The 22,262-nt window shown below is 41.1% G+C and overlaps 1 protein-coding gene across 8 annotated transcripts in view; it reads right to left on the bottom strand.

The window, feature by feature from the left end:
* The window catches only part of grip2b (glutamate receptor interacting protein 2b), a 200,801-nt gene that overhangs the window by 119,487 nt on the left and 59,052 nt on the right, over window positions 1–22,262 (bottom strand). For 2 of the 8 annotated variants that reach the window (XM_017713344.2, XM_037532367.1), the window contains exon 1: window positions 12,863–13,030. The exons of the other annotated variants lie outside the window; for them this stretch is intronic. In XM_017713344.2, coding sequence (XP_017568833.1) covers window positions 12,863–12,902 — 40 coding nt within the window. In that variant the 5' untranslated portion in view covers window positions 12,903–13,030. Of the gene's footprint in view, window positions 1–12,862; window positions 13,031–22,262 lie in introns of those variants that run through there. 8 annotated transcript variants of the gene reach the window in all.

Here is a 22,262-nt window from a genome sequence, read left to right as displayed (position 1 = left end):
GGACAATTACACACTGATTTTCAGACTTTAGCTGCATTTAAAACCACATACTACCATAATAACTAGCATGCCAAAAAGAATACACCACCATTAGATTTGCATTCATTTGTAGAGTATGAAGTGTATGTAAAGTGTGCTAGTTTGTGGTTTCGGACTCATATTTGGAACATATTCACTTCAAAACAATGGGATCTAGGTGCTGATCATATGGTCATGAGGGACAGGGATACAGTCTTTATTCCTGCTCTAAAACTCAGGGGCGTGGCTAAAATATGCCTCTGCCTATGGACTAAACCTGTTCATGTTCTAGTAGTGACATGAAAACATTAAACAGCATTTGCAGAATAAAGTTTTAAACTTTTATTTCACAATTAAACTTATTTCACAACATTGTGATCAGCTCAAGGGAGTAAAACAGTAATCTCAAAGCTAATCATTTACCAGCGAAGCCTGGGCATTTTGTCGGCATGGTAAGTGCAGTAAACAGTTTGCATTTCTCTGTGTAATTTCCAGGCCTGGAGAGCGTGTCGGAGCACCCTGGTAACCTAATCGAGATTTTGTGCATTCCATGCCTCATCGGCCTCTGCTGTAAAAGCAAACTCTGGTCACAAAATGTCTTCGAAACAATATTTTTTAAGGAACACTGTAGAAAACCTGAACCAAAGCAATTTCAACTATTTTGATGTGACACCATTATTTTAAATGTAGTTAACCAGTAAATAGTACAACTTATAGAGAGTCAAGTTGCTCCCCATGATGATACTGTGCTACTTCAGCATTACTTCTTTCTAAGTTTCATTATGAAGTTGGTCATATTTGTTTCCTTTTAATCATTAGTAACCTATTACCTTTTATGTCCATGTTTTCAGTGATTCATGCTACTTAATCCAATCCAATGGATGTGGAATAAGTTGGTGCTAATAATTCATAGTGATTTTATCACTGTGATCTGTGACAGCTCTAAAAAGCAGCTCTAAAAAGTGGGTACGCTACATTTAGGATGCTTTAATCTTCACCATATCCTCAAAGTCAAGCATGCATCCCTACTGTAAAGGACTTTATGGTTACATCCTCCAACCCATCAGGCCGACCTACAAGAATCTGAACCACTGACTCACTGACTGACTGACTGATGCTCTTTCCTTGACACCCATTGTTAAGACAAGCGTGGCCAAGTGTCACCAAAGACCAGCAACAGGTAGTTCTTTATAGCTGATTAAATGAAGTGAAGCTGCAATCCCCCAACATAGGCCCGATATATAAATAATGAAAATAAGGGGAAAACACATTCACCAAATACTGGCTGGCGTAACAAAGTGGAGGGCATTTGAGCTTTTGCTGTGTTTGACAGTGGGAAATTCTCACCTAGAAGCAATTTTTAGCAACTGTTTACTCTTTCAGCTGAGGACTAAGCTATTATGCAGTAATACATGGGGCAGTCGTGGGCTGGAGGTTAGGGATCCAGCCTCATGACCAGAAGGTTGCCGGTTCGATCCCCAGAGCCGACAGCACATGACCCCCAACTGCTCCCCGGGCACTGCGGATTGGGCTGCCCACCGCTCCGGGCAAGTGTGCTCACTGCCCCCTAGTGTGTGTGTGCTCACTAGTGTGTATGTGGTGTTTCACTTCATGGATGGGTTAAATGCAGAGGTGAAATTTCCCCGTTGTGGGACTAATAAGGGTCACTTAATCTTACATGATCACTCAGTGCCACTGCATGTAAACTACACTAGTTTTATGTGCCAATCCCTGTTCTTAGGATGAACACTTTGTAACATGTTTGCTAGTGTAACGTTAGCTACCTCAGAAGCTCTTTCACTAGTGCTTTGGCCTGTACGCGAATAGCTACAGAAAAATGTTTTTTGCTCATATTTTCAGACTAGAAAAATGTTAAATTTGCATGACTCTACACACAATTCTGAGAAGCTGTAGATAATTGTGTAGGAGTATAAATCTTGATAGAATCCGTTTTTTGCCAATAACAATCCTAAAATCTGCCGTTATGCAAATTTAGCATAAATATAGCAAGAAAAGTTGTTTGCCAACATTGTAGTAGGAATACCACTGCTAACACAATAGTCTCCTATGATTCTACACTCTTAAAAATAAAGGCCAAAAACGCATTATTTACATGATGATGGAAGAGCAACTTTTGGCACCTTTCAATAGATTTTTTTTTCTTTTCACAGAACCATATTTGTGGGTAGAATCTTTTTAAGTGAATTTGCTACTGTTACTTTATTATAAGTACTACTAAAATTAGCTAGACACACTTAAAAATGATGGTTCTTTGAGGGTTCTTTAGTAAATAAAATGAACCATGAACATTCAAAGCACCCATTCCATGATTAAAGGGTTCTTTGCATTGTGAAATGGTTCTTCAGATTGATAGAGCGCGTGTTGTACATGGTTCTATATGGAACCTTTTAAAAGCACCAAAAAGGGTTGTTACAATGTCAGGCTTGTTACAGTAAAACCTTCCTAAACTTCCTATTTTGGGACACGTTCACTGATATACTTGATTATTAGCAGCAAACGTTTAATCAGCATCCAGGTTTATATCACAGGTCAATTTGGCATATTCATGAATAAAAGAAGATGAAATAGTAACCCAATTAGCAAAACATTACAAAATACCATTAACCCAACAATATACTAACTACACTATTGATGATTTTCCATTATTAAAAACTTTCTATTGTGGTGTGTTGTGTACAAAAGCTGAATCCTTTGCATAGTGCCCCCTGTGTTCCACAGTCCTACTTTTTTTTTTATCAGCCTAAACAAATGACTCTAATTAGCCAGAAGATGAATGCGAGGGGGCTAATCTAAGAAAGGTTGTGTTTTCCCTTTATTTAGACTCAACACTTCCACCTTAATTACTCTACATTATCAGCCCCAAGCAGCTTGAGAACCAGTGCCAGGGAGGAGGGCTGCTCCCTGGGTGATACATAAGACACACAAAGAAAGCAAACACACAGCTGTAACTTAGAAATACACATATGAAGAAAGCACACTACACACTACAGCTTTTATTGGGCCATGCCAACTTTGGTCCAAACCAGAATACAGCCTGAGACCTCTGTCCGAGTCCGACCCGACCCCCGTCATTACGCGTTGAGTGCTAATCCAACCCGAGCATGAGCATTTTATCTGAACCTGACCCGACTCAACCCCCATCATCAGATTCAAAGACTGGACGATTAAATATTCAATAAAAATAACAAAACCCAAATATGTTCTGAGAAGAGTGAACCCTTTGTGAATGCTACTTTCTCAATAGAGTGCCCCAACAAGGCGAGAATAACAATGAATAAGTTCAAATCTCCATACGTGAGGGCTTTGCTTCAGTAGCAACAGTTATGCTAATCAGTCAGACGAACTGAGGGGCCATTTCCATTGCATGTACTTTGATGAGCGAAAATGTACCTGCACAGAAGCTTTATTTCTAACAGTGTAGAGGTGGGCGATACGGCAAAATTATAATATTGTGAGACTCTAAGAAATTTTCACAATACACAATATGTCACAGTATTCACTTTTTTTCCGACATCTCATCAGTTGGAGCAGATAATAAATTAGTGCTACAATTTAAAAATACCAATATCAATAACTGTGAACTAAACGATAGTTATTCAATATTTGGCGCACTGGGTTAAACTGTTACAACCCTGCATGTAGTGGCCAAGTTCATATTCGTTTGACAACTTTTAACTGGCCACTGGCAGAAGTGCACAGTAAACTTGTTTCTGACGCATAGCCACTTTCTTCCTCTTAACTAGCAAGCTGACGGAAATTTCACTCACGGACTGCAGGACTGTCATGTTCAATCTTTTATATGAAGTCTTCTACTCCATCCAAAGCAATCCTTAGAAGCACGGCAACATTTGACATTCCCAAAGAGAAAACGGACAGCTTATCTTATTTACAAAAGCCTGATTATCAAAAACTTGTTTTAGCTATGTGCACAACGTCCTTCTTCGATCACGCTTTTCCATTTTTTTTTGTGCACATGCGCAACAGTTCTTTTAAACTAATAGCAAGTCAAATGCTGACACGTATGCATAACATTGATGCACGCAACACAACTGACGTAATGGAAAATAACAACAATTGAGTAAACAGAAAATAACAATATAGATTAAACTAAACTTACATTTGGTTCTTACACTGCATACACCTGTTTTTGTTGCCTTGTTCCACCTATCCTTTTTACTAGGACCTGCACTTGGAGACTTCTGATTAGCTGCAGCAGGGGGCACTCCAGCTATAAAGGGTTCTGGAGTTATTGCACCCGTGCCATTTACTGCCCCATTGACTAGATCAAATGCAGCACCTTGGTTTATCTAGTCTTAATCAGCTTTGCTGCTTCTTGTAATGAATCGTGTAACTCTTGTCCTCTATTGTAGTGGAGGGTGAGTGCCCTGTTTTGGTTTGCTACCATTTTCTCCTGGTTTGGTTCGGGGCAGTTGTCTGTATCTTTCTTTTTATCCTAGGTTTCTAAGCTGGTTTTTCCTTTAATTACCTTACTTTATTGCATCTGGTAGATGGCTAATGTAAACAAATTTATCTCTTTTCTGCTATCTACTAATGTTGTCTTTAAGGAATGGCTATTCAGATCTGATTATTGAAAGGAGTAAATGTTGTACATTTTCCTATCTTAGTTGGCTTTGTGGTGTTTGGTCTGGTGGGCTGCAGTTAATTTAGAGACTGATTGACTTATTTGTATTTATAATCACTCCAGCTGGTTTCCTGATACGTTTTATCTGCAATGAGAAACTGTTAAACAATAAAAAGTCACAAGGGCTGAAGTCAGATTAGTGACTTTTTAGTCCCAAGTTTCCCATTCTACCTTAAATGGTGCAATAGTTGGCTACATAGTTAGCTACATTCTGGTGGAAGGGGAAAGGTTTCGTGGAAAAGTTTTCTACTTTGATGGAAAAGTTTCCTGCTGGAGATGCGAGAAAAGCCGCTATAGCTGAGCTAAAGCTAGTGTGCGAGTTTATGAATATGTATGTCTGCCCTGCTACGGTCTAGCGGCCTGTTCATTCTGTCCAAAGAGTGCTAGTATAAGCTCCAGCACCTCCTGCCTACCAGTAGGACAAGCGGTTTAGATGATAAAAAATAAAGTAGATTTCAAAATCAGGGTGCTGATTAAAACCCTAAAATGATTAGGCTGCAAAAAACCTACATGTACATTGCATAGTGCAGGCCATCAAGGGCTTCGTAGGACATTGAGGCTGCTAGTTTTTCAGACAGAGTAATGAAAAGTATCAACCGGTGTCATATGTAAAGTCCTATTGGGATCTGAAGGGTATTGATCCATGGTTGCTATCTTCTTAATCCCACACACAGCCAGAAGGTCAAGTACAGTAAACTTCCCAACTCATTTCCCTGGTTTCCCAAACAAGCCTCCTCTGCCTTGTTGTTCCGCACTCATGGACCCCTCGAGAGCTCGCTGGCGACGCCCCACTGGTGTCAACACACCCAGTAATGATAATGTATCGTGACACAGCTTGCGGGAAAACCTGCGCTGTCTGTCATTTCTGACGTGGTGCTGTGCTGACACACTTTGATCTGAATTGCGAGGTCTCCCACTCACTTCCGCATGGCTGCTGAGCACGTTCGCTTCGGAAGGAGGAGGAGGCAGGAGTATGGAGGGGGCCCAAGTGTCGTGATGCTCTGGAGAACGTACATCTCCGTCAGACTGACAGGAACTCTGAACGTGACCCCATCTGATTATAGTGCTCAGCCCTGTTTTATGCCAGTTAACAGCAGACTGTAGCAGCAGGGGTGTTACTGTTGCTCCGTGTCCTAGTTGTTCATGTGTTTGTCGTGTGAAGTGGCAGTTAGCGCTGCCTTATGCTCGGATTCTTTTTGAGTTTTGTCAGGAACTTGTGCTACAGACAAGTAAACGTACATTTAACTTGTTCTTGCACATTTTACTTGCACACTTGTCAGTGGAAATCACTAACATCATTGGTAAATATAGCATATATTAATGCTATAAAAGGCTACGATTAGCACTGAATAATTCAGAATGTGTGAGAAAGAGATGGAAGAAAAAGGAGAGAAAACAACTCAGACCTCCATTTCTTCTAGTCCAGGAGAGAGAGAGAGAAAGAGAGAGAATTCTCAGCATTATAAGTGAGTGTCTCTCGCCCTTCTCACTAACTCACACATGCATGCTTCTTCTCTCTGTTCTAACATGTTCACACGATTGTCTGAGGAAAACAGCTAGCACTAAGAGCCTAGTCATTACATCAAAGACATTAAAGGAGCTCACGTTTCCAGAATTCAGGGGACGTGGGAAGCTGTTTTGAGCTGTGATGCTGAAATTTCATGCGGTGTGTAAGTGCCATGAACGGCGACGTCATCTAAAATGATTTCTCTCTTTTCTTTTTTCTTCAGAATTAACATCAAACAGAGTGCGTCATAATATGTTATAATGTGGTGAGAGACTACAATCTATACATCAGATCACTTATGCAGGCCCTGCTCACTCTTGTGAATGAACTTTATGCAAATTAGCTGAGTGGCAACCAATCACAAGGAAACGATTCACAGTCACACGCAGAGATTCAGTACCGAGTGGGAGATGGGAAGGTTGATTTAAAAAAAAAAATGCATTCAAACTGCAGGACATTATTATGTAAAATGGTTTTCTAAGATGTAAAAAAGCAATAGTCAGCTGCTGTGTGGCTCAGAACTGCTCTGCATACCTTTCCCCTCTTTATAGCTGCTTGTGTTTTAACAGTGCGCCCTCAAAGTGGCCAACAGCTGGCAGTGGAAGCAGTTTGGCTTCCTGTAATGGAAATGCAGCATTGACTTGTACAGTGCAGCTACTGTGGGTTTTGAAAATGTATGAATGAAGCATAAAAATATAAACTCCATTTTGTAGAGTTGTTCGACTTCAGTATTTTTCTTGTAGCTTCGAAACAATTAAGCCATAACTTGATGATTTCTGGTTCTTGTAACGGCACCCGAAAAAATGCACCGTACTGTATTTCCTCCATTTATTTGTGCATCCTGGTACAGCGCAGTTCAGCACCACCCTGCACAATCAGACAGCAAGGTACAACTGTGATCTACTGCAGCTCCTCTGATGAATAAATTAGTCACAAAAGCTCTGAGTTTTGCTGGCAGCATTCAACACAACGCCGCCAACCCAAACAACACAAAACGCCTGCAGGGCAGAGAGGTACACGCAGGGTGCTGTAAGGAAAAATAGTCCCCAAAGAAAACAGTTTAAATTTAGCATTATTTTACAATTATCAGACTTATAAAATATAAAATATGACTTATAAAAACTTATAACACCTCCCTGGTCGTTTTGAACAGCAGACAAAATGGTCATGTTTGTAGTGTAGACACAAGGATGTCTGGTTCCCAGTACTACAATGGTAAACGATTTTCTGATTTTCTCTAGAAAGGCGCATTTTACACAGAACCACTCCGAGTGATTTAAATGATTTAAATGGTTCAGTAATTTTGTGAAATTTGACAGGAATTCGGCTCTTAACTATGAAGTTTATGGTCATGGTATCTTCTCATCTATCAACCTATCTAAAGAACCATCCACCCTGCGATGTTCCTGGAGATTTCCGAGCATCATTCATTCATTCTGAAGATTAAGGGATCAAGGAGAGAGCACCTGTTCTTCTGAGCCTTAAGGAACTTTACATTTGAGAGTGGAATCATTTATCAACCACACAGACTTCATACTACCTGAACTGGAAGAGGAAAAAAAAACATCCAAAAAGGTCCACTTGCTTTCCAAGTGCTTATGCTTAGAGACTTGAAGTCATTTGCTTGCTGGCCCACTTAATTCCGAAGGTCATGGTGTTTCCATCTAGCTGAAAACCAAACCACGCCAATGCTCTGCAATGCAGAACCACTGACCTATAGATCACTTCCACACCATCCACAGCAATCATATCGCAAGCTGCATCTAATTATTAAGCTTCACAGCTTTACGATGCACATGTGCACAGCTGTGTGCTTTAAATATGCATCTGATGAGGCCTGGCCCAAATGAGCTAGTTGGGTTTCAAAGCCAACTGACTAATCAGGGTTGCCACGACAACGGCTTGAGGCGAGGTGTTGGCGGTCTCAATCGAGAAGCCTGGTTTTCTGAAGTTCAGCAGTGCTTGTACCCCAACCTTCAATCCTAGAACTCCTTCAGTGATCCTGGCCTGGCTGATGTCTAGCTATAAACTCTGTCAAGGAATGAGCCAAAACGATGCTGATGTGATATATGCAGCCCAAAGAGCGATGTGAGGTGATTCCACACTGCAGTTCTGTCTGAGAGCAGCGTAACAAGTTTGGCTGTTGACAAATTCCAGCACCCTGACCTCTGCCCCACTGTGCCTGCCTCTCTCGCTCTCCCGATGTGAGGTGAAATGCAATCCGAGCCTCTGGCTGGCACCATGTTTCACTGCAAATTTAAACACAGGAAGTAACGATCTGCCAAGAGGACAGAACCCAGGCGGAGACAGGTATGAGTGCAAGCCAGCCCCCACTGTGTTGATGTTAGTGCTTTTACTTTCCTTTTGAATGGATGTCAACCTCTTGCAGGCCAGCGTAATTAAGCAACACTGAACTAATGCAGGCAGGCAATCAATATAACATGGAACTAATTAGATGCTTTTGACAGCCAGCATTAATCGGTAAGACCGGATATCATGCAGTGACACAAGAACAGGGCTAACGTATGCTTGAAGAGGGAAACTGTGAGATGTAGTGTGATGTAGGTCACGGAGCGTCTGTAGTACAGAGTTGCCAGAGGGCTCTAGCACTTCTGTGGCCTTCATCGGAACTTACTCAGCTAATGAGTTACGAACAGCATCGATTCCACCTGAACGGTCAGTTGAAGAACTGAAAAGGGTCACGAAGCTCTCCTGACATCCACTGAGTGAACGTCTTACAAACAAGGTACTTACAAACAGTTGTGTCAGAGAACATTGACAGAATTGGTATTCTTGGCCTGAAGCCCGAGCCTCTTTATCATCCGCTGTAAGCCGTGCATCCCGAACAAAGATGAAAATCAATTACAAATAGAATTGTATATCTTTTTCCGAGAGGGGTCGCATTGTTCAAAACAATTCATTAAAATGCAGGGAATCATTGCAGGCTTTCCTCTTCCCCTTTTCGGGCTGTATTATCCCTAACCACAGCACCAAAGCAATTTGCTGAAAAATATGCGGTGATTATGTGCATTATTACAAGAGTAAGACTTTAAAAAAAAAAAAAAACACACGTAATTATACCAAGTGCACTTTCCCTCGCCAGCCCTCCTGAAAAACTCGGTAAAACAAGCAAAGCAGCATCTGGAAAACAAGCTACAATTAGCGTAATAAGTACTTCCAAATTGCTAGCTGTGTAAAATGTGAGATTAGTCACAGGCGAGGCATAAAGGGGAGGACATTTAGCTCAGCCGCGCTTCAGAGCACATCCAACCTTTGAGTGTGGGAGGCAGAGGAAGGTAAAATAGTTGGTTGTTCACCTCGCCGGAGATACTCGAAAGGTAAAACATTTGCTTTGTGATATTTCAGGAGCTAATATTAGACAAAAAATGAGCAAACTGCTGAAAAGTGAAAAAGACCTATTGCATTGCATTCCTCAGCTCTCTTAGCTTTAATAAAAGCTGAAGTCTGATCAGTGAGGTTGTCTGGTTTATTTTACCTGCCTAACCAGCCTCGGTGGTCCCTACAGCTACAGTGATGACTTTGTGCCTAATTAGCAGTGACATGCAAGAGACGCCTCATTAGAGCTGCTGCTCAAGGAATCGGCGAACACCACTCAAGTGTTATCTATTAGTCTGGTGCAAATACACTGTGTAAACGATTCAAGGAAAGTCTGTTGATACTCCAGAGCACCACGAGAAAAACAAGACTAACACGCTGATGAACCTGCTAACTGGAGCCAGCAGTGTAAAGCATTCACCTCATATCAGCTTTATTGGCTTTGTGACGAGTTGAAGCTATTGTAATTGCTTTTTTCAGGATGGTGTGATCACACAGATCCTGCCAATGGAGATCTGGCAGATGAAAATGTGTGTATGTGTGTGTGTGTGTGTGTGGGGGGGGGGGGGGGGTTAAAGAGTGAAAGAGAGTGGAGTATTACAGGATGCATAGACTCAAAATGACTTTCAAGCACACCTTTGTTGTTTATAGACGTTTATATAAATTATAGAGGAGAAACAATCTACTAGATTTTGGTTTTGGATGAATAAATTCAAAAGCATCTGAGCAAAATGAATCATAAGAACTTCGTTTCAAGCACCTGCAATTCTGTTGAAAGCAGAGTGACTGCAAATGTTACGCCAGCAGCCATCAGGCGGGGTCAATTCTAACAGACTGATGGGCTGTAACAGTCACTAGGATGTCTGAAAAACTGAAGCTAACACTTATAATTCAACGTTATGTTGATGAGCTCTGCAACCTAAATACATAAAAATATATAAACATATTCGTACGCAAAGGTTTCGTCAATTTATGTTTTGATTTTCTAAGTGAATGTAAAGTAACACATCCTCTACATCCTTTAACAAACCCATTTTAATGCACAATTACTGTTTATTTGCTTAAGCATACTGGAAAAAAACCCAAAAATATAAAATGTGGCCTGTAAAAAAAAAAAAAAAAGTTATGGCACATTTTATATTTTGTTTTGTTTTGTTCCAATATGTCATATTCAGCAAATAAACAAATAAACTGTATACAACTGTATCACAGTGGGAAGAGGCTGTGTCAAACGTGGCAAATGTGTTACTGTTTTCATGTATTGAAACCAAAATATGTTTTATATTACATCTGTGGCATGTTTTTATCAATCTTTGAATAAAACCATCTTTTTTAATTTAAATGGGGGTATTGACTTCTCTCATTGTTTATTTTAGGAGGCTTAGTTGTAATACTGTGGCTAAACTAACCTTACCATATCGCTGTTGTTCGTGACAAACCCTCGTAACTCCAAAATGGAGAAGGAAAAAACATACTTTACTTTCAATGTAAGTCAATGGAACCAGACATCTTTCCAAGTAATTTTGCGCTGTTTTTTTTTTGGTCCATTCATCAAGAAATTTATATTCTATGTAAAGGGCAACAGCTATTTTCATATTATATCAAAAACTGAAAAACAGCAAAAATGGAGATACAAGGTTTTGTTCTGACAGCAGCGATATGGAAGCTGTATATTGGTCTGGCTTGTGTGGAGAGAATGCTTCAAAATGGTGCTATAGTAGCGTCACTAAGAGTGCAATGCAGGTGTGAATGCTGTGACTTACACACAATAATTTGAGAAAAAAAACATGCAATAACAAAGCAGTTCATATGTTATAAAAACAAGAAATATTTGTCTGCTGTGAAAGTTCACAGGTTGCTCTTGGAATTTTAGATGACCAAAAGCATGCCATTAGATTTGTTTTAGTACATAAAATATAGAGGCCACCTTACGTTTGCCATCTCATGCATCACACGCAATATATTTTGCTGTGCAGTATTGTATTTGTGCTAGATATCTCAGGTAACATCAGGCACTTTCGTTGACTGTCTTTCTTATCTCCCCTCTCCACAAATCTCTGAGGCACACCCTCACTACTATGTACACACACACACACACACACACACACACACACACACACACACACACACTCACCCTCCCACCAACTCACCCCCCCATGCATCTCACCCCCACCGGGAGAACATTAGGCAGAGCGCTGTAGCATGACTCCTGCTTATGTTCCTCACAGATGCAAGGCAGCCTCCTGAATCCCTCCACAGAGCCCAGAAACAGAACTTGATCTCTGACACAGAAGGAAAAGTGCTCTTGATATCAAGAGGCAATCTGGCTGGAATTGTGGGATTGTGGAAGCGTATCTCTCCCACCACATCGGGTATTCCCTTACATGTGAAATAAAACTTTATCAATATGTTACCAGATGCATTAATAGATCAAGGCTCGCTTTTCCCAAAAGAACTGTACCACCGGGATGGCTGCAGGATTTAAAGGGGAGGTTCAATCGAAAAAACATAAACGTCTTAATCTGTTGATTCGAAGGGTTCAGGAAACTCACCCTATGTATGTTAAACAGTAAATTAGTGTTCTGTTAGTTTTATTAGGCACCTTTATTTTCCTTTTCATTACAGTCATCACAAAAAATAGAGATATAAAGAATTCAAGCAAATTTCCCCCAATATGGTAAAATAATTTGATATGATTAGAGCGATTCCAATCAACCAGTTATTAAAAGAGTGTCTAGCACATTTTAAGATACAAAAAAAGGCCACTTTTATGTGTGAAAAGGAATAAAATTAATTGCAGACATAGAAATTAACCGCTACAAATCAATGCATTCATTTATACTTACATGTTAATATCCAAGAGCTACACATCAGATGTATTGCTAGAAAACACCATTGGTCACGAATTATACTAATATTACATGAATCATAAGGAAATTAGGATCTTTGCAGCACAATTTACATTTGCAGAACAATTTGTAGTATTAATGAAACTCATTATGGCATAAACTCATTATAACAAACCACAAGACACTGACCCACGAAGCCTTAATAATTAAACAAAAAAAAAAAGGGCAGGCTAGTAGACAGACACATTTCCCCAAACCATACACCCTCGAGAACTACAAGAAGCCCATCAGCGTGGTCGTCCAAGCCATTGAAAGCCATAAATCAGATCACAGTTAATGAGAAAATAAGGCAATATGTGTTCCAGTGACCCAAAGGAGCCCAGGCAATTACATTCACACAACAGACGGCTTCAAATCTCTACTTACAGTACTTGTAGTTTACATGGTACGAAGAGTATGAAGTATGTTAAAAAATCAATGGCAACTCACCAAAACTGTTCTTCACTTCTCTCCGCAGTCCACACAACATGTTGCCGTGTGGCGCTCACACAAAGCACGCACCCACACACAGCACAGAGACTGAATCAAAGCTTCTCGTGCCACGCAAAGCAGATTCCCTCTGCCTGGCCACTGTATGAGCGGAGCTGTGAGTGCAAGCGCACACTCGCGCACTAACGTTCACCCACGGTCTCCGTAACTCCTCGCCAGCTGTCCATTCACGGAGCAGGACTGAACCATCTCAGCACTGCCTTCACACGCAGTGCTGCTTTTGGTTCCTTCTCCAGCTATCAAACAAAGAAGGGATTACTCAGGCTCTGGATGGACACGGACCACATCTAAAAACGTCCAAAGAGAATGAGACAGTAAGGTGGGTATCCTCGTTTTCCCTCCGCCAGATCCGCTGTGTTTGTAGATGAATGCACTTGTAGAAAAAGTGGCTGCTGAAATAGCTTGATGAAGTGATAAAGCCCGGCAATAGTGCTGTCAGAGGAACAATGCTGGCTATAAGCGATGAAATTAAGCAGGATGTGCCAAGTTAAGAACCGAATCTGTTTAGATTTCCCTTCTCACAGCGAGGCAGACGTTTGAGCTGGAAAGTTTAGGAAGGTTCCTACAAAACATAAAAGCAATGGGAATGAAAAGCATTGTACCATTAAAGAACATCTCATCTCTTCTTGTGTCACTGGAGATACCGCTAACAAATGCACAGCTCAAAATCCCCTCATACTTCCACAGAGCAGAAAGGTCACAGATCAGTGTCTCTTGCTTTTGGATACAGCAGTATTGGAGGCCGAGCCTCTTCATGCCTCTCTCTCAGAAGAGCTATAGCCTGTAACCCTGCCCCCCTGAATCACAGTCCAGTCCCCATTGCCCCCACCTCCCATCAACCTGCCCTGCAGAAACATATGACTAACACCCTGCCAGACCAACTGAAGCAAAGCATCGTTTTCCTGCTCTCCTCCTTCCTGTCTCTTTCCATCTCACGCTCTCTCGAGCTTCAGATTCTGGAAGACCAAGTCCATTGGTATTCCAGCCTGTTAAGCAGTGCAAATGAGACTTTTAGAACTTCGCAAGATAATTTGAAGAAAATTAAGACAACGTGAAATTTTTATGCATTTACAATGTCGAGAAGTGAAGAGATCAACGATTAACATCGATATGTAAAAGGGCTCTCAATGCTTTAATTGTAAAAACATTTCTAATATGCTTAAAATAATTAGCAGAAATCTAAGACATCATGGCTTTCAATTCAGTAGCCATTGCCTGCATTTCCAGTGTTTCCACCTGAACCGTCCCATGCTAACCGATTTGCATTCAAGACAATTTAGTAAAATGGGCTCATAAAATGCTCACAGTTCCCAAAAGTAGGAGAGAACCACCGGTCACCTGCAGCCACACATATCCAGTTCATAGTGACCATTAACCATACCCAATCAGCCCGACAGCCTGGCACAGAACGTTACAAACAACACATATACACCAACTGTTTACATTGTTTAAGTGTCTCTCACCACTGCCACTCGTGGTTCTCCAAGGTCACCGCTCTGCAAGGCAATGCTTCCAATGCATCCACGGTGGAACGAGCCGGCAGTGGGATGCTACACTGCCCCCAGTCAAACAGCCAGCCATCCTGGAAACAGTCTGTGCAGAGTCCAAGCAAAGTCCGAACAGAGAGTCTCTGGGTACATGGGAACACATGGGGGCTCATAGGTGCACGCTGCACAGAAGGGGTTACAGAGTGTCCACTTTCCCAGGCGCAAGTCCACCCTTGGGGTCGTGTTCTCCTCCTGAAGGCGCCAGAGCAGAGAGAGAGACTGTGTCTCTTTCTACATCCTCCTCCTCAGCGCAGCGAATTTTCACACCGCTGCTAGACTTCCAGCTAGTTTAGCTAACCACAGCAATAACTGTTTACATTGTTTAAGCCTCTATCACCACTGTCACAGCGGTACCCAAGGTGCTCTGCACCCACCACTCTGCACAGCCACACCTTCCACACATCCATGGCCAAACAAGCTGGCAGCGGGAATATTTTTCAGAAATCTGTAAGAGAATGTGGTTTTCTATTCAATGGCCATTCAATGTATTTCCAGTGTTTCCACCTAAACAGTCCCATGCTATATGATAAGCATCTACGATAATATGGCAAAAGTGCTCATAAACCTTTCAGTGTAAAAAGAGCTGGTAAATTATTTGCAGAAATCTGTGAGAAACAAAATGGCTTTGAATTCAGTAGCTATTCATTGCAATGATTCCACCCCTTCCACACTATTAGCTAATTAGCATCAACGACGATGTATTAAGAGGTCATAAAACACTCAAAACTCCAAAAAGTAGCAGATACCTAAAAGAAAACATGACTTTCCTTTCACTGGCCATTCAATACATTTGCAATATTTCTACCTAAAGAGTCCCATTCTAACTGATTACCATCCAAGACAGAGCTCTTCTCAGACAACACTGCTTTCTGAGTCTTGGTTCCTCTCAAGGTTTCTTCCTCTTTTAGGGAGTTTTTCCTTGCCACCGTCGCCGCTGGCTTGCTCATGGGGGCTCGGACCCGGATTTTCTTTCTTCTTTTCTCTTCTCTCTGTAATACTGATTGTTCTGTAAAGCTGCTTTGTGACAACACCTGTTGTAAAAAGCGCTATATAAATAAATTTTGCTTGCTTGCTTGCTTGCTTTAAATTCTGTAGTCACTGTTTTCCACTGTAGTCCAGTGTTTACACCTAAAGTGTGCCGTGCTAACTGATTAGCATCCAAGACATCATAAGTTGCTCAGAACTCAAAAATATTGCAGAGATCAAACACAACATAACTTTGAATTCAGTAGCCATTCACTGGATTTCCAGTGCTTCCAACCGAATATCCCATACTAGCTGATAACACCCAAGACGACGTGGAAAAATGGCTCATTAATAATTCAGAACAACAATATTTAGCAGAAATCAAAGACAGAATGGCTGTGAAGATACTAGCCAGTCACTACAGTTCCAGTGTTTACACCTAATGTATGTACAAAGGGCTCATAAAATGTTCACTGTATCTCCAGAAAACATAGCTTTCTATTCAGTGTCTATTCAAAGTGTTTGCAGTGTTGCCACCTGAGGAGTCCTGACTGTCCTCACTCATTAGCATCCAAGACGGCATGTGTCTTATTGGATCTCGGGACAAATAACACCATGAAGATTGGGTGGCTTAACTGTTAATGCCGGATCAGAATTGCATTGCGCCTTATCGTACCATGGAGAATATCTTCCGAGGCCAGACAAGAAAGCGAAAGGATTCATAATGTAGCTTCAGGTTAAAGTCCGTCAAAGTAATTCAGATGACTTCCATGACAAGACTAGCTGCAGTTCGCCTGCGTCTGCTATGGACAAATGTTTATCCACATAGGATGAAACCCGAACTCATAAGGCTTTAGTGGTTGAGAATTGTCATACGCTGTATTGCTCAGACTCCCCCTGCCATCCTGCAGGTGCAGGCTGTCAGTGGGAAAGCTGGATGAGAAAGAGTGAAGCGGACTTATCAGATTTTGAATGTAAAATAACTGCATGTGTCAGCACCCCAGGAGCACGTTCCTCAATCTTTCCCAAATCCAATGTGACCTGTGAGGCCTGGCTAGATTGCTCTGCACCACAGCTCCAGTTTTTAGATCTAATGTGATAATATTCCACATAGTCCTACATACAATGACATCCACATGTCACAGTTTGCTTGAAGTGCTGTGGATTATTCATTAGATGATTATAGTCATTCCTCTATCAAAGAGCCAAGAGGAAAAAAATCAGAGGAACAGAAGGGCAAAGCGAACAAGTGTGTTTCAATTGTATTACATTTTTAAAAATGCCAGCGCACTAGGGAGAGTTCCAGCAGTGAAAAATAAGGAGGAACTACAAATATCAGTATGATCATATGAAGAAATATTCCACAAAAACATGAAAGTGAGGGTGGCATGTTCAAGGAAAAGCAAACGGTGGTCATATTCCGGAGCAGTTCCATCTCATTTCCCTTTTATAGGCAGCCCGACATAAACTGTTTTACGTCATATTAAGCACAATTCATTGTCTCATTTCTCATATTTCTGTAATCTCTGATCATAATAACCAATAAAATGTCCATCCATCCATCCATCCATCCATTTTCTAAGCCGCTTCTCCGTCAGGGTCGAGGGGGGATGCTGGAGCCAATAAAATGTACTAACCAAAAATATTATGATTCAGCTCCCACTTCCATTACCTTCACCTAACCACAGCAAGAAACCCTCCCTGTTACAAACTTCAAGATACACTTGAGTAATTACGTAAGAGAAAAAGGAAGTTAACGTGTGTATTTACATGAACTGCATGACTGTAATCTGTATCAGTGAATACATCAACAATAGATACAATGTTGCAGTACATGCTTTTAATGTGTAACTACACAGTTACACAGTAGAAACAATATAAAGCAAGACCAACCGTGCTTTATGTGCTTTTCTGACATGTGTCTTTCATTTCCTAACATTAAATAACAGGAAAACAGGAAAAAGTCAGAAGTGTACATTTACATTTACACCATTTAGCAGATGCTCTTATCCAGAGCGACTTACAAGAAGTGCTTTGTCTATCTAGAGAAAGTATCTTTGCTAGTTACCAATAGGTTAGAGAGAAAGACAGTCCTGAGTTTAGATACTGCTAGAAACAAAAAGTCACTGTTGATACCCAGAGAAAAGGAACACAGTTGAACACAGAACAGTGCAATACAATAAAATCCATCCATCCATCCATCCATCCTCTAAGCCGCTTCTCCGTCAGGGTCGCGGGGGGATGCTGGAGCCTATCCCAGCAGTCTTCGGGCGGAAGGCAGGATACACCCTGGACAGGTCGCCAGTCCATCACAGGGCAGACAGACAGACACAGACAGTCACTCACACATTCACACCCAGGGGTAATTTAGCATGTCCAATTGGCCTGACTGCATGTCTTTGGACTGTGGGAGGAAACCGGAGAACCCGGAGGAAACCCACACAGACACGGGGAGAACATGCAAACTCCACACAGAGAGGACCCAGGTCACCCGGCCGGGGAATCGAACACAGGCCCTCCTTGCTGTGAGGCGACAGCGCTACCCACCACGCCACCGTGCCGCCCCAATAAAATACAATACACTACAATACAATAAACTACAACATACAATGAAAATAAAATATATAAGTGTAGAATACAGAATGTAAGTTCAATACAGAATGTAAATTCAATGTAAATGTAATTCACTGTGTAATATTACTCGTCTCCAAGCCAATGTAGAAACACTTGCGCATGCATTAGTGACATCGCGGCTAGATTACTGCAATGTTTTCTATCTGGCCTTCCAGTCAAAACCCTGAGTAGTATGTTCAAAATGCCGCTGCTAGGATCGTCACCTTTTCAAAGAAGAATGACCACATCTCTCCGGTCCTTCAGGGTCTTTACTGGTTACCCATTGGATTCTGTGTTCAGTACAAGGTTCTCCTCATTGTATAAAAAGCTCTGCATGGCCTGGCTCCTCAATATTTGGCTGAGCTTCCTCATCTGTATGTTCCATCCTGTACTTTAAGATAAAAAAATTTAGGCCTCATGTTCCAAGGTATTGATGACTTCTATAGGTGGTCAATCATTTAGTGTAGTAGCTCCCAAATTATGGAATACTGCCCCCCCCCCAGTCTATTCGGGATGCCACCTCTCTGTCTTCACTTAAATCTCTGTTAAAGGCTTGTTTTATACGAATCGTTGTTCCATTTATACGTCAGTGTTTACCTGTATTGTCCTTTTGTTGTTCATTGTTTACTGTGTTCATGTTCTATGATTGTAAAGTGTCTTTGCACACGGGAAAGAAGCTATAAATAAATGAGATGATGATGATGATGACGACGATGATGAAGTAACCCACTTTTTGACCTTGCTATTGCAATCAATGCTAGAAATGTAAGCGGGTCATTCTCCATTTGGAGTAGGAAACCATGTCACCAGGGTTGCAGCGCTTATGCTTAAAATATTAGGTACAGCTCCAAAAGTCAGTGTGTGCATTTACACAGTTGATCTGTAATAATAAATATTACTTTTCCCTTATGATTTCTCTTCTTTTTATTAGTTGCTCTGCATTTGTAAAACAGCTCGCCGCATAACCCAACATTCACCATTTCAGAAACCATTTTTAATAGAAGACAATATTTTTAAGAGGTTTAACTTAGGAATTCATGTTTACTTTTTATGTCATTAATGTTATACTACATTTAAAAATATATATAGTTTATTAAAATATATATATACATTTGGCACATTGGTCACATCAAGACTCATATCACATTTTAACACAGTATGTTTAGCTATATTAAACTGCTTTTTTGGGTTGAGGCTCATGAGAGAGGAAGCATCTCGAGGCATGGAGTCAAGGCAAGCTCAGGGAATCCACATTCACTGAACGTATTGCATTCATTTATTAATAATTTTGTTTATCAGGCAGCACATAACTTCTATGAGCCACTGCTGTTATGTGCTTTAATGGCTGGGTAATTAATTTTTTTTTTCAAAAATACTGCCAAATATCATTTTTACTACTGATTTTAAATAATTGAACAAGGTCACCTAATGACCAATGAGTCAGACAGTTTACAAAATCCTCAGTTTTAACCAGATTTTCACTGGTGTCACCATATTTACATAACACCAGTGGTATGTAAAGTATGTTTGGAACTAAGCTCTCCTTTTTTGCATATATGATAATAAGAGATGTGAATGTACATATTAAGATTAAAGATGATGAAAGAAACCTGAATTCCCTGAATGGAGAATGACCCAAGCACTGTTGACAGATTCATTTGGTGACCAAAGGTTCCTTGTCCCGAACTGACAAAGCAGCAAAGTGCTGCCACACTTGAAATATAGACGAAGCTCCAAAAGCTGCGCTCACTCTGAATCCTTCTGATATTAAAGGGGCTGCTGGTTCGTTCACCTCTCCACTGCTGGTATACAACTTGACACAATGGGGCCAAATAACAGCACTTGTGTCTTCCCAGCTTTAGGGTTTTTTCGTTCTTCTTCACTCTTTAGTTCATGTTTATCGTTTCACCAACAAGGTAAACATTGGTCTTGAAAAAGAGTTTACTGCACTTTGCGCGTTTTCTATCGTAAAGCGTACAAGCAGGTGGAACAGAATAGGGCCACAGAGAGCATGGAGTCACGATGGGAAATTAGATGCCAACATAAGTACATATTTCATCAGTCAGGCTGGGAAGGAGTTGAATGGGGCTCTGTTTCATGCTCCATCCTACAATGTGCTGCACGCTCGCACATCGCATGTAGCGCTTATCTAGCTTAATGGGCTGCAAGGAGGTTCTAAGACGTGCTTAAGGAGGCTCAGTGCCTTGCGGTTTGCCTTGAATAGAGCCTCTAAAGTCATCTCTCTAAGTACAAAAGTGGTTAGAGGGACCTTAAATGGAACACGTTAACTAAAAGCTAAAAAAGAGCGAGCGTCGTGTGACTTTTTCAAGCTCCAGAATTCCATTTTGTACTAATGCCAAATATAACCACCAAGCAACAGCTTAAAGCTGTGCTCAGATGCAAAGTAACCTAAGGCAGTTGGAACAGCAAGTAATTGCATTCATCTGCCTTAGCAAAGCATGAATAACTGTGTCTCTAGCACCAGAGGGAACCATTTTTGATATGTTGTGGTGTAAACAGGGGATTTTCATGTGTTCAGAGCTTTGTAGTCAGACTGATGACTTGAGAAACAGAAAGAACTGGGAAAACCTACAACGGAGGACAGATTTCAGACTGAAAAGCAAATCATTTCATGACAGGGTTGAGCTGTAATGAATGTCAATCCTCTTAGATGTTTCTGACTTGAATTCTATCTCAATCGTTTCATAAGTTCTTTTAAATGTTTAATGCTGCAAAATGTGCTTCTTAAACCACAGCAGGAAAAAAATGGCACACTAGCTGCTTTGGTGATACTACAACAGGGACCCCAGCAGTGATGAGATGACTGAAGGTTTGTGACAGCAGAGACCGAGAGAGAGCAAACCAATGAATAGCAGGAATGTTAGAAGGATGAGCTTGAAAAGAAGAGGTTTATTGTCCAGAGCCATCTCTATTACACTCATGTCTGTGACAGGACAATATCTGCCATCAAGAGCTTCTGCGTTCTACAAGCCGGGCCATCTTTCAACTACAAATCAATGCAACTGCTCTGAGAGCTCAGTGACAGGCTGTAATGGTTTGCTTCAAATGTGTCATAACATACATTGACTCACATTAATAGTCTGAAACAATTTCAGCTTTACACACTTCCACCCAAATTTCGACTATCAGCCAAGATATGCTTAGCAGCCCTTGGCGATATTTGAAGAGACTGGCATGATATGTGTAAGAGCCCAGCCTGTGGCCCCACAAGTTCAGGGAACTCCAATTCCCAGAAGCCCTCAGGCTGAATAGGCCCAACCTAGTACACCTGTGGACTCCTCTACTTAAGGCTGAGGCAAACAGCAGCTCTTTGTCATCACACTTCTGTAGCGGGGTGACTGGTATGGTAAGCCCATACCATACCAGTGGGTATTTAAACAAAAAGGAAAGGAAAAAAGAAAAAAATAATCATGAGAATCAAGAAGAAAAATCACTTAAAAGCCAAAAAGAAGGCTTTCAGCGTCCCCTTTTTTGCCCTTTCCCGCCTATTTTTATTTCCCGTTCACTGAGGTTACTTTTCCCATTTTCACCTGTGCTTCCTGGTGGTGCAGCTGTAATTCCTCAGTCTGCCAATCAGTACTTTGGAGGTTAGAACCTGGCTTTGAGCCACCTCAACCCCAATGTGCACATTCATGCTCCATTCCCTCAATAAATTCATTTAAGACTCTTTCTCATGGGTTTTCCTCTCTGCACTTGGATCCGCCTCCCTGCCGTCCTGTAACAACATGTAACAACTTGGGATTATCGATTACCAGTCAGGGTTGCACGGTGGCACAGTGGGTAGAAGAGCTTGGGTTTGATTCCCTGCCTGGGCAACTTTGTCTGTGTGTCTGCAGTTTAGTCCTACATTCTATATGATTTTTAGCGTTCATGCCCTTTTAGCATTCACTGATTTAATGAAATTCTTTTATTCAAATTATACGTCACACAAACATTAAGTAATCCAACATCTATCGGTCTCGTCCGAATGCTTGGACTAAAAACATGTGCATGAGCTCCTGCTGGTGTAGCTTCACGGCTTGCGGGATTTCTGTCCACTACTTTTTGCACATTTAAAAAAAAATAATAATAAAATAAAAAAACGAAATTTGAGGGGAAAAAAAGCCTAAATGTCACCCAAGGAAGGTTGTAATCTTGCATTAGGTGGAAATGTTTGCTTATCCATATAACTGAAATGCAAAAACAGTGATGGA

The sequence above is a fragment of the Pygocentrus nattereri genome, chromosome 21, assembly GCF_015220715.1.
Source record: "Pygocentrus nattereri isolate fPygNat1 chromosome 21, fPygNat1.pri, whole genome shotgun sequence".
Taxonomy (NCBI): Eukaryota; Metazoa; Chordata; class Actinopteri; order Characiformes; family Serrasalmidae; genus Pygocentrus; species Pygocentrus nattereri.
The sequence above is the reverse complement of the archived record's forward strand: the minus strand, read 5'-3'. Positions and strand labels throughout refer to the sequence as shown.